At 46.8% G+C, this 21570-nt stretch overlaps 1 protein-coding gene and 1 long non-coding RNA gene across 3 annotated transcripts in view; both read right to left on the bottom strand.

Moving 5' to 3' along the window:
• LOC113195434 (uncharacterized) overlaps positions 1-1987 on the bottom strand; it is a 72009-nt gene extending 70022 nt beyond the window's left edge. For both annotated transcript variants that reach the window (XR_003302399.2, XR_003302398.2), the window contains exon 1: positions 1856-1987. This is a non-coding gene — a long non-coding RNA (uncharacterized LOC113195434). The remainder of the gene's footprint in view (positions 1-1855) is intronic.
• Positions 1988-2015: 28 nt separating this feature from the next.
• The window catches only part of Klf13 (KLF transcription factor 13), a 42068-nt gene continuing 22513 nt past the window's right edge, over positions 2016-21570 (bottom strand). The window contains exon 2 of the mRNA XM_026406954.2: positions 2016-2533. Within this exon, the coding sequence (XP_026262739.2) occupies positions 2244-2533 (290 nt within the window). The 3' untranslated portion in view covers positions 2016-2243. The remainder of the gene's footprint in view (positions 2534-21570) is intronic.

The raw sequence follows: 21570 nt of genomic DNA, 5'->3' as shown, positions 1-21570 counted from the left end.
AACCAAATGCAAGCTGAGCTATTATAGGGCCCAAAGGCAGCAGGGGGGCCAGAGGGGCCGAATCTGCACTAACGAGATAGCCCCTGCCCCACCATCCCCACCCACAGCACAAACAATGTCACAGACCAAATGGGTACCTACTGTGCTACACAGAAGCCACCACATGCCATTAGCCACTTCCAGAGAAGTAGAGCTGGAAACAGGTATCCATAGCATCACAGATGGCATGGTGCCACGTGCACAGCTGCTGTAGATAGAGGGCACCCATCCACTCTGAAGTTGGCATGACACATCAGCCCGAAGCTACAGGTTCCAGCTGGGCCTGGATCTCTGGGGTTTTTCTGTGCTGCACCCCACACAATGTGTGGGCTGGGATGGAAGCAGAATGACTACAACCAAGGCACTCTGGGCCTGGGAAGCCCATCTATGGCCCACTGAGTCCCAAGGGCCATTCCTCATCAAAGTGAGAGATCTCTGCAAGATACTATAACCCAAGTTCACCCCAACTCATCCCAACACAATACACACACACACACACACACACACACACACTCTGTCCTGGGGCCTTGTATTTACAGGCCCCAACCCTTGAAAGGAAGGCAAGGCGCAACATGGGCCTTGCAGGGCTAGGCTGGACACTCCACAGGTCTGCAGAGGTGCTTGCTGGGATCCAGCCTAACTGCCCTGGTCTGGGGCTCGAACACCAACCCAGCCCAGGTCAAGGCTTCATAAGAAACTGCCTCAGCTCTCTGCTTTTCCTCCCCTACCAAAAGGCTGGCAATGGGGCGATGCAGGCTAGGCGTGGCCTGGGGTCTCCAGGCAGGGCAGGCAGAAGCAAGAGGGAAAGGGAGATAAGTTCTGGCGACAACGAGAAGCCGGAGGTTTGCTCAGTCTGTACCACCAGACATGAAGGGTCTGAGAAAAGTGTTTCCCACAACTTTCCGTCTGGTGTTCCCTGGGGAGAAAAGAGAATGCACATTCTCCAACAGCACTTCCCATGACATTGGCTGCGCCACTCTTGAAAAGTTCCGAGTCACAATGTTCTGGTCTTTTGCCACTGAATGGTCTCTGTGAAGTGCTGCAAACACATGCACACACATGGCCACTCACATAGACCTTCTGACTGAGAAAGCAACATGATGGTCTTGCCCACTGTTTCAAACAAAGGTGACTCCATAGCAGCATGGGAGAGCTAGGGAACTGGGTACACCAACACTTCATAAAATCATTTTAGAAAACCAGAATTCCCAGGCTCTATTTTCCAGTCAGAGAATATGGTATAATAGTGAAGGGTCCCTGGTGCTGTCTGTTGGGCAGTGGGGGCCCAGACAGGTGGAACCCAGGCTGTCTCCTTAGAGATTGGATGGTGTGATGTTGTGCCCAGCCAGGGCTTGCGTCTCTGCTTCCATCTTTCCAAGGGGCCCAGGAGAGGGCTCCTGAAGGTAAGGAGTGAGACAGGCAGTGCCAGTCATGGAGGGCAGATGACACTCTCCACAATTCCCCCAAGTGGAGTGCTCCTTTGACCTGTCATGGCTTAAGGCATCCCTCGTTAGGTGGCCTGTCTCTCAGACCCATCTGCATTTTGAGCCAAGCCTATGTGGCCAAGGATGGAGGCTGAGTGGATGGGTAGAAGGGAGGGGGAGGACACGCCTCACCACTAAAAGATCTGCCTTGGAATCACAAATGTCAGTGACCACATCTACTCCCAGCTGATGGACTGACCCACATGCATGCTGAGCTCCACCTGCACTGGTTGGCCTGCTCTGTCCCCAGTGTGTTCCCAAACCTAATAGAAAATTCCAGAGTGCAAATCTATGTACAGAGTAAGGCGGCAGGAAGGGGTGCCCTCACTGACCTCGTGGAACGTGTCCATCCCTGAGAAAGGGGGTTCGACACCGCTGAATCGCAACTTTGTGGGTATCTCCATTGTGCAATTTGTGGATGATGTTTTTTGAAATTTTTTTTTGTTTTTTTCTTCTTTTGATTTTTTTTTGTTTTGCTTTTTTTTTTTTTTTTTTTTTTAACAAATTGACTTTGACACCTGAGGTGAAGAAAAGTGTTTTTACGTGGACTTTTCATGAAGTTCTTGCTCTTTTTTTCTTATTACAAAAGGAAAGGGCACGGACTGACAAAGAGGAGGTGAGAGCGGCTGCTCATGGCTGTTGTCAGGGTAGGGGTCCTTGGCTGGGCGCGGGGCTGGCGGAGGGACTGGCGGGGCTGTGCTGCTGTGGGTCCAGTGGGGCTCAGGGTGAACTGGCTGGGCTGATGGTGGGGCTGCTGGCATCAGAGCGGCTGTAGTCGCTGAGTGAGCCGGTCCGCGAGCCCCCACCACGCCGCTGCAGCATGCCGGGGTGGAAGTTGGCGTGGCGGCGAGCATGCTTCGTCAGGTGATCGCTGCGCATGAAGCGCTTCTCACAGATAGGGCAGCTGAACTTCTTCTCACCAGTGTGTGTGCGGTAGTGCCGTGCCAGCTCATCAGAGCGTGCGAACTTCTTGTTGCAGTCCTGCCAGCTGCAGGCAAAGGGCCTCTCACCTGTGGGGCGACAGAAGCAGAGGATCAGTCTCAGCGTGCACAGTGACACCTAGGATCTTCTGTATGTGTCCCTGCCCTCCCCCATGGCCAAGGTGTGTCCACTCACCATCCCCCAGAGTGGCTCTCTATCCCTACACTCCTGCTCCACTCCATCTCATTTACTATGACTTCTCATCAATGCCCCCTGCCCTGTCTTCTTCATCTTCTGTGTCAAATACATCAGGGTAAAGGTGAAGGTGAACCATGGCCTCCCAGCCGCCACACTTGGGATGGAAGCAGATGACAGCTCCCAGGATAAAACAGCAGCATTTCCAGCATAGAAGTTGTAGAGTATATGGTTTGTATATGGGCCAGGACTGGTGGTCCCTGGCATTGGACCCCCTAAGTATATGGCATCCAACATGCCTATGCAGGGTTAGCTCTCCCCAGCCCTAGGGGAGTGGGGGTATAGGCTCATGCTGTGGTTCCACCTGCTTGCAGGAGCCAAGTTGGCCCACACTGGCCCTATGGGAACCACACCTCAGCTCCCAGATCCCTGAACAGCAAGAAGACAATGTCTACACCTAAGAGTCCTGTCACCACTCCAACCTTCTCAGTTTCTTCAGTATGTAACATGAGGGGGTTAGTCTGGGCATTTTCCAGGGCCCAGCCTCCTCCTCTTTCTCTGAGAGAACTTTGTGTGGCTAGCCAACAAAGGCCAGCAGAGGAGACTTCAACAGGTTCCTATTAGATTCGAGCATGGTAACAGATAGAGTGGTGGCCCAGAACACCCCAAAAGGGGCCTACACAGGTGGGGAGAAAGCAAACACAGTGAGCCCAGTTGGGAGGTCATGAAGATCAGTTTATAGTCAAGATTCTTCTCCCCTTCTCCCACATCTTGCTCAGAACATGAAACAGGCTTGCATTTACCAAAGCAAAACAAACAAAAAATCACATTAATTGTTTAAGGAGAATTGGTGTGGATGGGGGTACTTTGGCACCTTTAGCCTTTCCAGCACTGGGACACAGTCACTCTTCCTCCCTCCTCTACACAGACCCTAAAGCAGACTGCCAGTCTTTGAAACTGGCCCACCTATGCTCAGCAGAGGAAATCCACACCACCCACACATCTTTAAATATAAAGATTTAAATATAAACACACATTCAAGAATAGTCAGACAGCTAAGGAAAATCAGCAGCACAAAAGGGAAAGGCCAAGAACAACAAAATCACCAATTCCAGATGAAAAAGAGTGAAGCCAGGAAACAGAAGAGAAAGTTAACCTAACAATTCTAATTAGTAATTCTTTGAGGAACTGGAGTCAAAATTTGATGCATAAAGCAAACAGAACACCACAGAGAACCATCACCACAACAAAAAAAAATAACATTTAGAAATTGAAAATATCACTGCTCAAACAAAAAATTCCATTAAAAAGCTGGAAATATATGCAAGGAAGCATCCCAGAAAATATGAATGTTGCAGTGTTCTGTTTCCTAGTACTGCTGAAGCCCAGGTCTACGTGAGGCTGAATTTATTCTCATTATTTCTCTTCTTTTGGGGAAGGGCATTTTGGGGACTTTGAAAACCAAGTAGCCATCATCATTTCCCATATCTATTTGACAGTTAAATAGGAGGGGCTAAAAGTTGAAAGCTACAGGGAATTGATCCAGGAGGTCAATGTCTATCTAACAGAAGGTATGGATTGGGAAAATAGAGGGAAGAAAAAAAAGAGCACAAGAAATTACAACAAAATAAGATAGCTTTTGTTTGAGTTTAAAAAAGATAAAAGAGGGAGGGTGGGGAAGGAGAAGGAGAATACCAAGAAGACATTAACCAAGTCAGGAGACTAACAAAAGTGGGCAGGGAAGTGAGGAAAGGTGGCCCCTGCTGTGAGAGAATCTCTGAAAAGTAAAAACCCCCGAGTAAAAAGAAGAGATCACAAAACTTAATAAACAGGGAAGGGAGAAACAAATACCAGGTTATCTATGAGGGAACAACGCTGGGACAAATACCAGTCTTTTCCTAAGTCACAACGGATGCTAGAAGCAGATTAGGGACTTACAAGTTCACATCTCACAGGCTCCAGCAAAAATGAGAGAAAACTGAGAAGCTAGAGACATGAGTAAATAGTGAAGGGGCATATCAGGTCAAGAACAAGCTGAGGCCTCAGAGGCCACGAGAACAGTAGACCAGGGCTCACGGGAGGCTATTCCAGGAAGAAAGTGAGTTCTGTGTACCAGAAAGTACAACCAAGAGGCTGGATAAACTTTAGGACACAGAGAAAGCACGTTACTATTCTTTAAAGGAAAAAAAAGAGAGGCAATTAGAAACTACAGGATAAATATAAGACACAAAAAAACTGTGGTCCAAATCAGAAGCAAACTAAAATACCATGATTATGTGCAATCAGTGAAGGGCTCTAAATCAAAAAACTGTGTTAGGAGCTTTTCATGTGTCACATTATTTGTCCTTCAGAACAACCCAATGAGATGGCAGAAGGAAATGTGATTCCAGCACAGGTCCTGGAAGACAGATGTGAACTTCCAAGTCATGGTCACACAAACCCTAGCACCACATGTCAGTGTTCCGGATCAATATTATAGGCCAAGCTCATAGGACTAAATTGTGGACCTGGCAGAGAATTTCATGGAAAAGTGGAAGATCCAGTGTACAAAAGAAATAAATATGTGAGAAACAGGGTGAGAGTTAAAAAGATAATCAATAAAAGGATTTAAATAATATATTCATCAATTTGAGAGGTCAGAGAAGGGATAGCAGTGGAATAAATACTCAAAGTTTCATGGCAAAGAAGTAACAACCTAAATTTTATAAATTGAGAAATAGGAATAAAATCAGTTCACTTATGGAAGAATCCACCCAAACAACTAAAATCAGAAAGAAAAGTGTTGGTCTCTGAGGAGTAGGGCTGACTTGAGAAGATGCTTTTGGTAGTAAACTTTTCTGTGCTATTGGTCTTTTAAATCATGTGCATTCGTTCCTTTAATAAAAATAAAAAGGAATATTTAAATATAATTTTTTAAATATCTAGCCAACATTTCTTACATCATGTTTGAAGAAATGTTAGTATTAAATAAACTGCTAATTGGTTTCAGGGGGAAAAAAAACCTGTCAACAAAAGAGTTTGAGAAATGCTACATGCTAATTCTATGCTTGGACATTCATAATGCATATTAGTCACTAAAATCTCGGAAAGGTCTGGTATTAAATGGTCCAGTATTAAATGTGTCAGGTCAGCCCCTGTGTCCACCACATGCTGATGGTATGGTTTTTAACAAGTTCCTTACTATCTGCAGTGGAGTGAACAATAGCCTTCCAAAAGATATGTCCAAGTCCTAACCTCCAGGACCTTTGAGTGTGGGAAAAAAAAGAAGCATCTGTAGATACAATTAAGGCATAAATTTTAGGATGAGAATGCAAGTGTCCTGAGGAGAGGCAAAGGAAGGGATAGGGATGGGGCAAGGAGATGGAGAGGAGAATGTAATGTGAAAATGGAGGCAGAAGCTGGAGTGATACATCTCCAAGTCAAGAACACCACGGGTTCCCGGCACCAGAAGATAGAAAAGAAGCTTGGGATGGATTCTCCCCAGAGTCTCCAGAAACAACTAATCCTGCCAATGTCTTGATTTTGGACTTCTGGTTTCAGGAACATGAAGAGTAAATTTCTGGCCAAGTGCAGTGCAACATGCCTACAGTCCCAACTATTCAGTAGGCTTAGGCAGGAGGATGGAAAGTTCAAGGCCAGCTTGGGCAATTTAGTGAAATTGTCTCAAATAAAGTAAATAAATAAAAAGGGCTGGGGATACAGTTTGAGGGTGGGGGGGCACTCCTGAATTCAATCCCCAACTGGATTGTGGGGGGGGGGGTAGATGTAAAATTCTGTTGCCTTTAAGTCACCCAGTTTATGGTGTCATAGCAGCCGAAAATGAATATACTGCCCTATTCTCTGAGTGGGCAGTATATTCCTGTGATGATTCCAGAGGATTATATGCAACCAGCCTTGGCACTGTTTGGCATATTTCAAATATTTACTCCTGACATATTAGCTATCATTGCTGCTCTCATCCATTACCCCATCAACTGGGTCCTTTCAGATCTGGGTCTGGTGGGCTCAGATTCACTGTTGCTTCTTAGTAGCTCTAGGGTCTTGTTGGGGGCTTTGTCCTTTTCAGGATCCTTCTGCTTATATTCCTGGGAAGCATACAAAGTAGGTATAATTATAGATGGATCATGTGATACTGGGACTGCAGAGAATTGCAGCATATAGGATAAGCTGAAATGGGGGAAGGTGGAGAAGTCTAAAATTGACACTTGACCAGCAATTGGCTCATGGCCTCTCTGGCATCAGCCCCTTTATACTTTTACTGAATGTGTACTCAATGCCTGGCCCTGGGGACAAGGTCCTGATTGATGTGATCCTTCCCATTCTGTTCTCTATTCCTCCATATCCCTGTTCTAGGAGAAGCAACAGCCAGTAAACTGGTCTACAAATGGAAGTTATGATTCATGCTGGCAAGGAACAGCACCAACTCTGGCTGGGTAGCCCGAATGGAGGCATTCAAGTTGCCTCCAGGAGGCTAACAAGGAGAAGCCAGAAGAATGAAGAGGAGCTGGGGGAAAGGGGGACAGAAAACTTCATAAACCAGAGCACTTTTGCTTATAATCTCAGTGGGGTCCCTAAAGAGCCTTTGCTTTTATGGGTAATATCCATTGATATGTATTGTATTAGAAAAGAAAAAAAAATCTTAAACCCAAGCATACATTCTAGTAGCTGTCCAGAGGGATGATGTCATCACACATGAAGTAGCCTCGGCAATATTCCACTGTACTCTTGGGAGAATGAAGGGCAAATAATGTGATTGTTATGAAAAGAACTCTGATCTTGTGGACCCTGAAAGTGTTTCAGGTACTAGTAGGTGTCATTCTCTGGCATCACTGAAAAACCGCTGTTCTGGGGACCCACCTCAGGGTGGTGTGGCTGAGCTGAATGAGCACCAGAGCAAACCAGAGTGAGGGTGGGGCCAGATGGGCATCCTACAGGGAGTGAGCCCAGCTCCCATTTCACTGCAAAGAGCACCACTGGACTAAGCAAACTTGTGTTCCCCTTGCTGGACCCAAATCCTGTATCTGCCTCTTCCTATGCATGTGACAAGGAGGCAGAAGTAGTATGACACAACACTCCCAAGGAGAGGGCTCAACTAACTCAGAAATAACAGTGGCTGTGGCTTTCAGGAAGGGGAGCTGGGACTGTATATCCAGACCCCCATAAGGTAGCTGGTCTTCCTAGATTCTCAAAGCCACTCCAGATCCCAGGAGACCCCACTCTGGAAGCTAGGAGAGCTCAGGGGGCCTGAACTGTGTATGCGTGTGTGTTTTGGGGGTGGGGGAAGCAGGAGAATGAAAGGCACAAGACAGGATGGCGATTAAGCTTTGTGAAGAGGAAATGGGCTGAGAGGAAGGGGGCTGGGGACTGGCTTTGTGGAGGCTGAGTGCAGGGAGGGAGCAGAAGGGAGACTGTGGGAGGGCCCCACCACTGTGTGGGGGTTGAAGGAGAAGCCAGGCCCTGTGGGGTTTGGGAGGGTTTGCTGGTATCTCAGGGTGAGGAAGTCTTCAGGTGCCTGATCACAAGTATGCCAGGCTGCTGGGTGAAAAGCCAGTGGGGGAAGGAGACACATAGGGACAGGGAATGTACCTGGGTACAGGGGCTCGGGGACATGCTGCCGGGGCCGATGCGTGGGGTGGGGGTGCAGGGTGGAGTGTGCAGTGTGGAGAAGGGACACGAAGTGGGCAGGGACTGAGGTTACATAAATGTTCCCTGGCGCCGCCGCGAGGCCGCCACAAGCTGAGCAGTGCGCCGCACTGAGAGCGATTGCTTCATCTTATCAGGGAACACAGCGTCCCACAGGCTGGTCTTGCCCAAGCCACAGGCCTGGGCGGGAACAGTGTGTTCCCTCCCAGAGGCCGGCCAGGAGTGGAGTGCAGGGGATATCCCCTCCCACTAAAGCCCAGACACAGCACCCACCCTTCTCTGCAGCAGCCACATACAAGTGCAGCTTGGTTCTGAGCACTTAGTTCCAGCTCAAAGACTGATCTCAGACTTGGGCCCTAGCACTGGCTCCCTTCTGCTCCTCCCTCTTGTCCGAAAGACACAACTCTCAATTATCTGGCACAAGTCAGACACCCTTGACCACCCCACCCATAAGGGGAATGAGCTCCTCAGAGCTTCAAGAGCACCTGTACAATTTTGGGGGTGGGGTGGGTCTGTGAGCCTTTTGTGGGCAGTCTGGGTGGGAGGTGTCACTTTTTACAATCTCCTCAATGCCTAGCATTGAGCGGGGTCAGAGCTCCCACCAGGGCTTTTTGCCAGCACATCCTTCCTATTTAGCCTCAGATCAGGTTGACTGCACCAGCCCACTGGGCTTGAGGAAACCTGGTTGAGCTCCCCTCTAAAGAAGGGAGGGAATGTATCTGAACAGGGGCCTCTGGAAAGGCAGATGAATCATCAATTTCACAGAGTGTCCTGGATCAAAAAAAAAAAAAAAACCTCTGGGGGCCCACAAGGAATCCACATGGGTATGTGCCAGGGATGCTTGTGTGGTATAGGATGGGGAGGTGAGAGGGAGGCACAAAGGGAGGCCTCTGAAGAGAAACAGCTTCTTCGTAGGCTCCCAGTTTCTGGCTATTCAGCACTGGAGAGCAGGCTGTCATTCATCAATAGATTTGATCTGTGGGCACTGGCTTGGGGCCATTTCCACCTCCCAACCTCAAGCCTGCCACCTTCTTTACTCCAGGGAGGCCTATTTGCCCTCCCGTTCTAGGGCAGCTCATTGGAGGGTCAAACACTAGTGATGATCAACTGCTAAACTGCCGAAGAAAGCCAGTCACACTATCTTGGGAGATATAAGAAAGGCCTGACCTCTGAGGCAAGGGTGGGGTAGAGAGCTTTTCTAATTCTTTAGGAGGCCATTTGGCTGCTCTGCTCTCTACAAATGCCAGTGGTTTATGAAGCCACATGGATCTGATATGCAGATGACCTCTCAGGTTGAAAGCTCATACCAAACTATTGAACAGGTGAAAAGAAGTGAGGTCCAGGTGGAGAGAGGAGCTGCAACTCAGCTGGCTGAGCCAAAGGAGGTGCCTGTTGAGAGGAAATAGTCCTCCCTGCCCCACTCCTTTGTGATGCTTGGAGTTGTCAACTTGCCTGATTCTCAGTTACTCTGAGGGTTAAAGGAGAATTCACTGGAAAGTGAGTGCCTGTACAAAGTAGTGCGATATACTGTTATCACCTATGAGCCAAGGGGCTCCTGAGAGGTGTGTGCATAAGTGAGCCTGTGGCACTATCTGGGACAGTAACTGTTAGCTACAGAAACTACCCTTGCCCCTGCCCAGAGCTCTCTGGCCTGGTGGTGCTATGGTGGGTGCATCAGTGTTGCTGATCCTGCACTCCTATACAGCTCACATGCAAGGGCTATCAGGATGCTGGAGGGAGACAGGTCTGGCTGGAGACTGTCACATACAACCTCAGAGTTCACCTTGGACTAATGAGTGTCTTGTGTTTCTACAATGGATGCAAAGATGTTTTTTAAGATAGATATTTTGGTTGTTGTTCTGCTTTGTGTGATTTGCTGCAGGATAACTTGATCCTAAATCACCTGGAAAAATAAAGAGCCAGAAAACTTCTGTAAATGAAGTATGATGTTGGGGGACAGGTAACTAGATGAAAGGATAATCAATATATTGTTGTATTAGCTACTAACTGGCCAATGGGGCAGAGAAGGAAGGCCAGAATGGACCCGGTAGGCAGAAGCAACTGCAGGAAGAAGTGACATCTCAGTCCCCAGGTGGTGAGGGTCAATAAATGTATTAGAACAATAAAGTAGTATTTTTTTAAAGATTGGATCCATACTACACATCTTACACCAGGATAAATTCTAAATGGTATCAAAACACTATATGGTATACCAATTTTTACAATTAGGCAATTATACAATTTTTATTTATCAGTTTTTTTTATTTTTTAAATTTTAAGTTGGTCAAAGACTGAAATGTGAAAAATGAAACCACAAATGTTCTATAAGAAAACATAAGCAAATGATTTTATATTACAAGGATAGATGTTGTTACCATATAAATCAAAGTACAGAAGCCATAAAGGAAACACTGATAAATTTGACTATACTTCATGGACAAAGTCATCATAAACAATGGCAAAAGATAAATGACAGAAAATAATATAGCTTCAGCTGATATCACAAAGGGCTAATCTCTAATATGAGAAGAACTCACAGAAATTAGAAGGAAGAAAAACAACACCCCATAGAAAGTTCATATAAAGGGAAATACAAATGGTTCCTGAACACCTGAAAACATTCTCAACCTCCCCCATCAGGGGTTAAAGGCAAAGGAACCCAAGTGAAATACAACTTTATACCTATCAGACTAGGGAGGCCATGGGGAAACAGGCACTCTAATAATTTGCTGATGGAAAGACAAATTGCTACACGTTCCTTGCAGGGTAATTGGTGATACCTATCAAAATGACAAATGTGTCTATGATCCCACAACTAAACTTTTGGGAACCTATCCTACAAATTCACCTGCATACCTACAAAATAGGATATGTGCCCGATTCTTCAATGCAGCAGAAGCCTAAAAACAACTTCTGTCCTTCTGTTAGCATTTGATTAAATCACGGAACTCCCATTTGATGATATGAAAAAGAAATAGGAGTTCCTTATGATACTATATGGAAAGATCTCCAAGCCATACTGCTGAGGGAAGAAAACCAGGTCCAGAGCAGAATGCATGAAACAGGAGGATAAATAAATATTACAGACAGCTGTATGAACCTGCCTATATGTCCAGAAAGACATTCTGGGAAGCTACCTAGAAAAGTAGGAAGAAATCAACTGGGGGAGACTAAGCAGGTGGAGGACATGAAGGTTGGTGAGAATTTTCCATGGAAAACTACTAAAACCTTTTGGATTCTGAAACACATAAATGCACTGCCTATTCAAAAACTGAAAACAAAAGATACACAGCAAACTGGCTCTTGCTGCCCATAAGTGCTAATTTTAAAAGAGACATTACACACTCTTTGCACACTCCCAGTCAGGATCCCAATTCTGGATTAGGTGCAGCCTTGTATTCTGCAGCAGGCCTCCCAATATCACTACTCACAAAAGCTACCCTTAAGATAACAGTGATCAAGGGAGGAGAGGAAAGAAAGTGGGGATGCTGGGGACTGAAATGGAGAGAAAGTGGGGATGCTGAGGACTGAAATCCCATGCATATATGATTTTGTCAAAATGAACCCAATTATTGTGTATAAATATAATGCACTAATAAAAAAAAACAATAGCAATGGTCATCTGGCAGATTTTCTTCGGACTATGGAGAGGAAGGGGGGAAATGTGTAGCATTTGAGGAATCAAAAAAACAGCAATAAAGTTCAATTTTCCCTTCTAGATGTCCCCCATGGTTGGCAGCCAATGAATCCTTGACAAAGACAAGACCTCAACCACTATGGGACTACCTGCACCTCCCCTGCTAAAGAAGTAGCATGCTCAAGGTCAGTCAGGGTCTTTGGGAGAGGAAATGGTATGGTGTGGGTAGAGACATGAATTCCCTTCCTGTCCCATTTACCAGCCTACACAGCCAGCTCCCCTGCCCCGCCCCCGACTCAGCTCCGAACTCCAGGGCCCCCATATTCTCTTAGCAACTGAGGGAGGGCCCCTTCTTTGGCAATCATTGTGCTCCACTTCCTCTTCCGGTGCTCCCCTTCCCCCAGCCTTTATTTCCTCCCTCTGCTGTTTCCCTGGGTGCTGGCAGAGACCTAAGCTGTACCTTGCTGCAAATGCTCCAATGGCAAGAGCAATTCACAAGACAGCTGCAGGCATGTACTTCAAGAGATGGAGTTTTACTTTCAGCCTGGGTCAGCTCATCTAACCTAAGACAGGAAAGTGTCAGTATAGGACCAATCTCAGCAATGAGGAGTCAAACTACTACACCAAGAATTCAGCCTATATTTCACCTAGAAAGAAGAAATTTTCACAGGATCTCCCCACGGTGAATGAAGAATTGCTAAAAGCTGCCCAAGCCATTCTTGTTCCAGGAGGTTAGAAAAGATGAGGAACCATGAAAGCCAATGCTCCATCTGATGGACAAAGATAGTTGGGTCCAGTGCAGGCCACACTGCCAGATGGCCCTCACTCACAATATAGCAAGGTCCCATCCTCCGTATCCTGGACCTCAGGTTCGCCAGCAACTCTCTCCACAGTCAGGCTGCAGTACTTGATCAATTTCCAATTTCATAGCAGGCCTGCAAGAGAGAGGGATCTCCTCCAGCAGAAGGATGGCCAGCTTGAGGATCAGTCAGTCCCCAATGTCTATACAGCAGGAAGCTATGCCTAATGTACAGAAAGAGCTGGGAAGCTGTTTTCTTTGAGGCTTCACCTAAGTGAGGAAAGCTGAGAGAACCCGCCCGAGTACCCACTGTAGACGGACAAAGTCATCCTGCTGGGGGTTTTAGCAATCCAGATGGGCTCTGCCTCCAGAGCTCTGTCCCCTCAACCAGGTATGCTCTAGGTAGACACATACAGCAGGTTCCATTTTCCTCAAGAAAACAATTTCTAGCTGAACATGGGGGGGGGGAGCCGGGATGGGACCACACTAATCTACTATTCAGAGTTGACTTTCTAAAGTATGTAAATTAGAACTGTCATAGGCCAGTAACCTTTGGTTATTGATGAAACTGAGGCCCAATCTTTTCTGACCAGTCCTTTGTAGAAAAGCTGAACAGTGCTAGGGACTCCCTACTCCAGACATGAAGGAAGGGCCAAGAAAGCTCTCAGGGTCTCTCCTGAGAAGCCCAGGCCCTAGGGGCACACCAGTGATTCCAGTCACCGGCAATTTATATCCAGTATCTTCTGGGAAAATCACTGTTTAAAACTCATGAAGAGAATGAGCTTGCTTGGCAAGGAACCAGGAGCCTTGGGCCCTGCCCCTCAGCCCTGCCTGCAGATACTCTAGTAACTATTCATGAGGCACCTTTCCTTAGGAGACAAAGCCTGGCACCATCCCTGTCCCATGCCCTGTCCATGTTATATCACATCCTGTCTGGCGCTCCATCCTGTTTCCTATGCCCTTTATAGTTCTCAACTGGAACAGGACCCTAAGGGAGCTGGCCCTAAGGATATCAGTCAGGAAGAAAAATGGATACTACTCTACTTATCCCCTCACCCCAGGATTGGAGCGACCCTTCCCTCGATAGCTTTGCAAAGGACTCTATGATCTGAGGCTATCTGTTGACACCAAGGGAGGGCTAGTGAAAGCCAGGACAACCACCAGGGCAGGAGCCTGGTTCTATGCCATGTCCTTCTTCCTCAGAACCCCAAGGTGGAAGGTAGGGCCCTCAGTTTTCATTGGTGTTGCCTCCAATGTCTAGAACCTAGTTTCATCTGTTGGGGAGGTGGGTGGACAAGGGGAAGCTCAGCAGCCGAGCCTCACCATTGAAATGCACGGAGCTCCATGCTGTGGATCTCTAACTGCAGAAGGAAACACAAGGGTTATCTTAGAAAGATGAGATTCCTACATGATTGTCCTTTGTGGCATTCCTGTATTTTTCAACAGAAGTGCTTTGGGCAGTTGGAAAGAATGCAGTAACACTATATTACAAAGTTGTGTATACACACACACTTCACCCAATCCCCTGCTCATGACTGGGACAGCTTCCACAGAACCTGGCATCCCTGACCTCTAAGGAAGTAGCACTAATTTACACACACTGGTACAGTTGCCTGGAAAAGTCCAAAGGACTACATGCCAGGAATTTCATAAAGGTGTTTTCCCTCCTTTTGCTAAGGGTTACAAAACACATTTGAAAATTTCCGTTCCTAAGTCCTCTTTAAAACAGCAATAATAAAATACTGATAGTTTCTGCCAGCAGACAGCTAGAAGCCACAACAAACAAGGGCGCGTGCAAGTGTGCGTGCGCTCCCTCCCCCCCACACTCTCTCACTTTCTCTCTCTCTCTCTCTCTCTCTCTCTCTCTCTCTCTCTCACACACACACACACACACACACACACAGACAGTCACCCCTTGCTATTTTTTGAAGGGACAAGCATGTGTATCCATCCCCTGCTCCAAAAGTTTCTATATCTCTGAATGCTACATTCAGAGGCCTTCAATCAGTGGGTGAGCTGAACCCAATGAAAAGACATTTCCATTTCCTTTTTCTCTATTCTGAGGGTCTGCTCATTAACTGCCTCTCAAGGGAGGCTGAAAGCATCTTCCCTGAGCTAAACAAAGTGACATGTGTCAAGTCCTGCCCCCTAAAGTAATCATCTGTTCCCCTGCTTCAGGAGCCCTGGGTTAACAACCTGGTTCTGGGCACCACAATGTGCTGCAGCACTGACACTGCCACCTGACAGCTGCTGAAAGCCCAGGAGTGACATGCCAATCAGTCAGGTTTATTTACTTGATAAAAATGCTTTTCATTTGAGGCTGACTAAAAGTAAAGGCAACTTGCATTCACAATATGAAGAACAATCTCAACAATAAGCAAACACCCAGCTTAAAAAATGAACGAAATATGTGAACATTCCATTCAAGAAGTTAAATGACTATGGGAAAAGGTGCTCGTCATCATCTGTCCTTATAGAAACACAAATTAAAACAAAAAGTCAATATTACACATAAGAATGGTTAGAGAATCCAAAAAAGTTAATAATAAGTGCTGCTTAAGTAACCAGGACCCTCATTCATTACTGGTGAAAATATAGCATGGTGCAATTTAGAAGACAATTCGTCAGTTTCTTATGAAAACACACACTATACAACCCAGATATCCCACTCCTAGGCATTTATCAAGCAAACTGAAAAGCTATGTTCATACAGAAACCTGCACACAAATGCTTATAGCGTCTTTATTTATAATCATCCAGAAGCAAGTACTTTCTATAGATGAATAGATAAACAAATTGTGCTACACCCATACAATGGAATATTATTCAATGATAAAAAGGAAGGATCTATGGATTCATACAACAAAATGGATAAATCTTCAATGCATTTTGCTAAGTTGAAGAATCCAGACCTTAAAGGCTATGTATACATTATATGACTCTATTCACATGGTACTCTACAAAAGGCAAATCTACACAGAAAAGCTCATCAGAGGTAGGGAGATTCAGGACTGGCTATTATAAAGGGGATGCACAGGGAAATCTCTAGAGTAATGAAACTGTTCTATCTGTACTAGAGTAATAGACCTAAGACTTGAGCAACATTCTGGAAGCAACCAAAGGCAGCTCACAAGAAGATGGTCATGCAGGGAAAGGAGTGAATCCAGACCTAAGGTTCCATGTTACCTTTTCTAAGCATTTACAGGTCCTGACTTAGATAGTCCAGGGCTGGTGAAGCTAATCTTGGATAACATCACTAGGCAAGAATAAAAGGAGGACACTGGCTGCTGACAAGGTGACATCCTCCCTGTGCCCACCCCCCTGCCTGGTTCTCATCTTAACCCTGCATCTCTCCTTAGACCTTCCATACTGGAACTAAAGACAAATAGAAACTCTGGGTAAATGTAGGTATCAGTCATGGGCAACTACCACTTTCAAGCCCCCAGTCCCACATTAGAAAGGGGAAAAGGTGAGTGTGTGTGTGTGTGGGGGGGGGGTTCAACAAAGCAAAAGGGGAAAAAAGATAATGATAATAATTTGGAAGCTGGGGAATGAAAAGGCAGCAGAGGAAGTGAAGAAGAGACCCTTATTACCCCTGTGCAGTGCCCTCCCAAAGGCTCAGGAGCCTCTGGAAGGTGGTAGTGTGGTACAGTGGGGCCACAAGAGGGAGAGAGACACCTGAACATTAGAGGGGCAATGCATATAAGGTGTTCCTCCCCTCAACAGATGGTTGTCTGTCTGAGGGTCTACATGGGACAGGGCTCTGGATTAGATACCTGGCATTGCTCAGGGTAAGGCAGCCTCAAAAGAGGCTTGGTAAACAGCTCATGTTACTGATGCCGCCGTCTCAACCTTCCTGCCCCAGCTGCTTCTGAATGCTGCAGCCAGGATCATCCCTACCCATCCACACCCAGGCAAGGGCATAAGACTACTCTGGGGAAAGCCCTGAAGAAAATGGCCCAGCAGATCTTTCACAGGGTCCCACTCGCTCCCAGTTAGCTCTTGGCCCTCTGGGCAGTGTCACCAGACACCAGAATCAACAAACACCTCAGATAGCCCCTGGCTCAGGGGGCCACAGATCCAAGAAAAAGCAATTCTGGAAGCAGAGGCCATGTAAGGAGAAGGAACTTCCAGAGCTACCACTAAGATCCTCGTAGATAAGATAAGGATTGGCAGAAGCAAGAACAGATGCTCTCTTTAAAAAAAAAAAAAAAAAAAAAACACGCAACAGAAGCAGCATCCCCAAGAAAGCTCAGTTGGAAAGTAAAGATACACCAGGGGAAAATAGGGCAGAAATGAAAACCCCAATGGCAGGGACGGAAAAGACCATCAAGAAAATCTCAGGGGGAAAAAAAAATAAATAAACAGAGCAGGACAAATCCAGATTTCAAGAAGAGGGAAAAGATCATAAAATAGAAGGAAGATGGGGGAAGATCAGTTTAGCAGCTCCAATGCCAAATGCAAGTTTCCCCAGGGGCCTCTCATGCACCCTTCTAGGCAGCTATGGAGGAGGGGCTCCACCAAGAGACAGAAGGAAAGGGGAGCCCAGGTGTCAGGGAGGAATTCCAAGGTGACAGCCAATCACTAGGGGAACACACCCTACAGGCCATGCCCAGCAGGCTGCACGTGGCAAGGAGGTATAGGGACAAGTCAGTGACAATAGCACCAAGAAAATCAAGTAAAAGGACAGCTATAGACTCTAAACATAGGCACCTAATCCTATCATACTAGGGCCTGGGAAGGGTGCCTGTGGATGGGGTAACAGGGAGCCATGTCCTCATTTGCCACCACTGAAATCAAGAGATAATGCCTAAAACTGAACATCAAGAAGGCCACAAGGAGCAAGACATGGAGAGAGAGAAAACTTGTAGTGTTGCTTGTGGTAGAGAAAGCAGAGGTAGGGGGAACAGCAAGGAACCTGTGTATCATAATAAAATGTGCAGAAGAACTTGGTTAAGCTTCATGTATCAATGCATATGCTACTCTCATAATATTTTAAAAATAATTTACAAAATGGGGTGTGACATTCTTGGCACTATGGTTGGTCCTTCCTTAGAGAATTTCCTCCCTCCCTCCCTCCCTCCCTAATCTCTCTTCAGAAACCGTGGGAGGTAGCTGGCCCTAGAGTCCCCCTAAGGTATGTGGAAGTGACACCTTGTTTCCTGCTCTGGGGGAGGTGGTGGACCATCCCAAGGGAAACAGACTGGGCAGTTAGGCTTCTTCCTGTGTTACCATCAAAGTACTTTTGACTATTTTTGGCAAATGCTGCTTTTGATTTCTAATATATATGTCTGAACAGCTCAACACTGACAGAAGCGTTATTTTCTGGTTGCCTCCTTTTTACTTATAACTAGTGTTACCTACAGGATGCAGATACCTGCCTCCCTTCTCCTACTGTTGTGTGTGTGTGTGTGTGTGTGTGTGTGTGTGTGTGTGTGTGTGTGTTTGCTGGGGACAGAATGCAGGGTCTAATGTACGCACAAAATATACTATACTACTCAGTTACATCCTCAGCACATTTTGCAAAGGTGGCTCCAAACTCAAAGTGTGTATGTGTGTGGCGGGGGGTGTTCTGGCTTTTAATTTCTTCATTCAGCTTACTTAGTGCCATCCTAGAATCAGAATTATACATACTGTGTTTTCATTTAAAAATGTGTAGCACTAAAATATTATGGAGAGAATGATAAAATGATTCCAGACAACTGAGCTGGGGAGATGGAAGGTAGAAGAGACAGCACCACAGGAAGGGTGAGAGGGCGTGCTGAGGATGTGGGTGGTTTGCTACATGCTTCTGTCTACCCTGGCATCTATTGTTCTCTACGCTGGAGTTCATTCCGTCTCTTGCTCTCCCAGGGCCTGCTCCCTGTGGTTTGAGGTTAGGTCAGTTGCTTCTCTGCCTGCCCTCCCAAGCAGGTCTTGTCCTGTAAGACTGGGCCTGGTTCCCTGGGCCTGCTATCACTACACATCCACTCAGGCCCAGTTCTCCTCCCATTGCCTACATGGAAGTTTGGGAGGTCAGAGCTCAGCTGGCTCTAGGCCACACTGGGCAGGCAATACACATGCCTGGGCCCTCCAGCCTGACCCCAGGCTAGTACTTGGGTCCTTGAGTCTGGGGTGGTAGGTGGAGTCAGCAAGTCCCAGGATTCTGTGTGCTAGGCAGGGCCATGAGGGTGCACTATTTTCCTGGAAGCAGACTAGTTTTTGTTTAGAGGGAAAAAAATTCAAACATGAGTTGTCTTCTCCTCTAAGGCATGTGAATGCCCCAAGAATGCAGGGTCCTCCACGAGGGGCCTGCCTAGGGAGAGCCCCTCCTCCCCTATCCACATGCCTTGCCAGATCACTGTGGGAACTCTGGCCACAACCACCACAATCCCCCTTCCCGGCAGCTATTCTTGGTCTGTGTCTCCCTTTGGGGGGGAGGATAAGGGTGGAAATGATCAGAAGCTAAAATTAGCAAATGGCAAACAATTGAGGCCAGGAATCTGAGGTCAGCTGAGGACAACAGTTTGTTCTCAGTGGCCCTGAGGTGGTTTAGCAATAAAGGGAACTGAAAATGAAAACAGATCTGGAAGCAGCCCAACCCCTGCTGGGACTAAGCCTGACACTAAGCCAGTCCCAGGTGGGCCAAGCCAGATGGCAGGGACAAGGCTCTGCCCAAGAACCCCCCAGGGTACCTCCCTTCAAGGGGAGGCCTTCTACAGTCCTGCGGCAATACTCAAGGACACAATAGCTCCAGTCTCAGAAAACTTGAGACAGGATCTCTAAGCACTACCCTGGCCATGACTTCTTTTCCTGGGAGATCCAAGCACTGTAGTCGTAAAAGCCTCCAGTAACTGCACCTTATAACCAAGGTGACAAGCCCCTGCTCTGGTTCCAGCAGACCCAGTAATACTCCCTAAGTGACAGGCCAAGAAATCAAGCCCAAGGAGGGTCTGAGAGAGGTGCCAGTTGCATAGTTAGCAAATGGTGGCACTATTCTTAAGCATAGCTCTGTGGTTAGCTACCCATTCCCTGTCACCATAGTCCCTCTCTCTCTGGAAGGTCCACCCACAGTCTAAACAGTTTACACCCAAAGAAGGTACCAACAGAGCCCACAGCCCAGGCCAGCTGCATGGCAGCTGCAGAGAGATGGGGAGGATATCCTGGCCTTGTCAAATTCCATTATCAGGGAGCTTCTCTCCTCACACGAACTCTGAATAGTCATTATGAAAGTCTTAATACCCAGTGATCTTGGGGTTCTATCTGGTGATACCCACAGGAAAGGACTTAGCTCAGCTAGGGACCTAGAAAAGATGTCCTTTCTCCTTTTGCAACTAAGGGAACTTAGTTCAGCCTTGTGATGCCCAGGACCTGGCTCTGAAGGACAATGCTCCCATGCCTAGGAGAGAGTAGATACTCAGAGGCCCTTCCTTTGCGCTGTTTTCCTGGAAGCAGTGTGGTTTCAGTTTAAAAAGAGAAACAAACTTGCCAGGCTTGCTGTGCATGCTATAATCCCAGTGGCTTGGGAGGCTGAGGTAGGAGGATCACCAATTCAAAGCCAGCCTCAGCAAAAGTGAGGTACTAAGCAACTCATGAGATCCTGTCCCTAAATAAAATATAAAATAGGGATGGGGATGTGGCTCAGTGGGCGAGTGCCCCAGTACCAAAAAAAAAAAAAAAAAAAAAAAAGCAGGAGCAGCAAACTCAACAAGGGGTGTCCCTCTTCTCCTTCATGTCTATGCCCTGAGAGTACAGGGTCCTTAGTGGTAGGGAGGGGTCCCAGAGCCAGGAACCAGAACCACACCAAAACCAAAAAAATGACACTGCTAATGATACCAAATGATATGGGAGTTAATCTCAGCAGTTGCTGAGGTTGCTGGCTGACCTTGTGGCCCATGTCCAGCCCACACCTAGGTCAGACAGGGCTGGATTGGCCTGTTCTTTCTCACTGGTGCCATGAAGTCTGTGCATCCTGAGCAGGATCCAGGCTGCTGAAGGCTCAAAGATCCTGCAGGGTAAATTGTAGAGCCTAGGTATCTTTCCTTATACAATTGCCCTGGGATATGTATGCATGTAGAGGACCTCCTCAAGGACAAAATGGCTGAGAGTGGGGATGGAACCCAGCATATAGCAGCAAGCCCAGGCCAGGCCTTGCTGTGAGATAGTCTCCTGTCCCTGGATTGCAAGCTCTCAGGACCCTGGTGTCCAAGGGTGGACCACAAAACCCTCTAGACCTGATTGTTCAGAGAAGCTCATGCCATAGAATATGCTGAAGTACCTGGATAAAAGGTAGGTCTAGGGCCCCTCTGTCATAAACTACAACAGTGACTTCTTTTCACTGCAAAATCTTTTGATATCTAATAACAACATATTCACTGCCTGCCCTGCAAGTCTCCTGCCTTACTGCTGAGTATCAGACTTATTCCACCTTTCTAGAAGGCAGTTTGCCCCAAACAGAACATTCCTTTGTTGACGCCTAGGAGTTCACACTGAAAATGAGGAGGCACACATTGCTCCAGAAGAGCAAATCACTAGAGATACCACAGCTACCAGAACTAGGGGTTTGGGTAGGGAGGTTGCAAGATGAACTGATAAAGACAAGCAGGCAACCATTGAAGATCAGGCTAGTGGGATGGGTTGTAGCACACTGGTAGAGCACTTGCCTAATATGTGTGAGGCCCTGGGAATGTGATCATGTTAGAAAGTTAAAAATGAGAAAATTACTGATTATTTGTTTCCCACCATATTGTCTCTTGATATCTGCTTCCCAAATCATCTTAACTTAACACACTCAACTTTTATAATCAGAAATATAAGCAATTGCAAAACATTAAAATCAGTTTTCCAAGCCAGGCACAGTGGTGCACACCTGT

This window comes from Urocitellus parryii, chromosome 6 (assembly GCF_045843805.1).
Source record: "Urocitellus parryii isolate mUroPar1 chromosome 6, mUroPar1.hap1, whole genome shotgun sequence".
NCBI lineage: Eukaryota > Metazoa > Chordata > Mammalia > Rodentia > Sciuridae > Urocitellus > Urocitellus parryii.
Note: the sequence above shows the minus strand (reverse complement) of the source record. Positions and strands in the feature narration are given on the sequence as shown.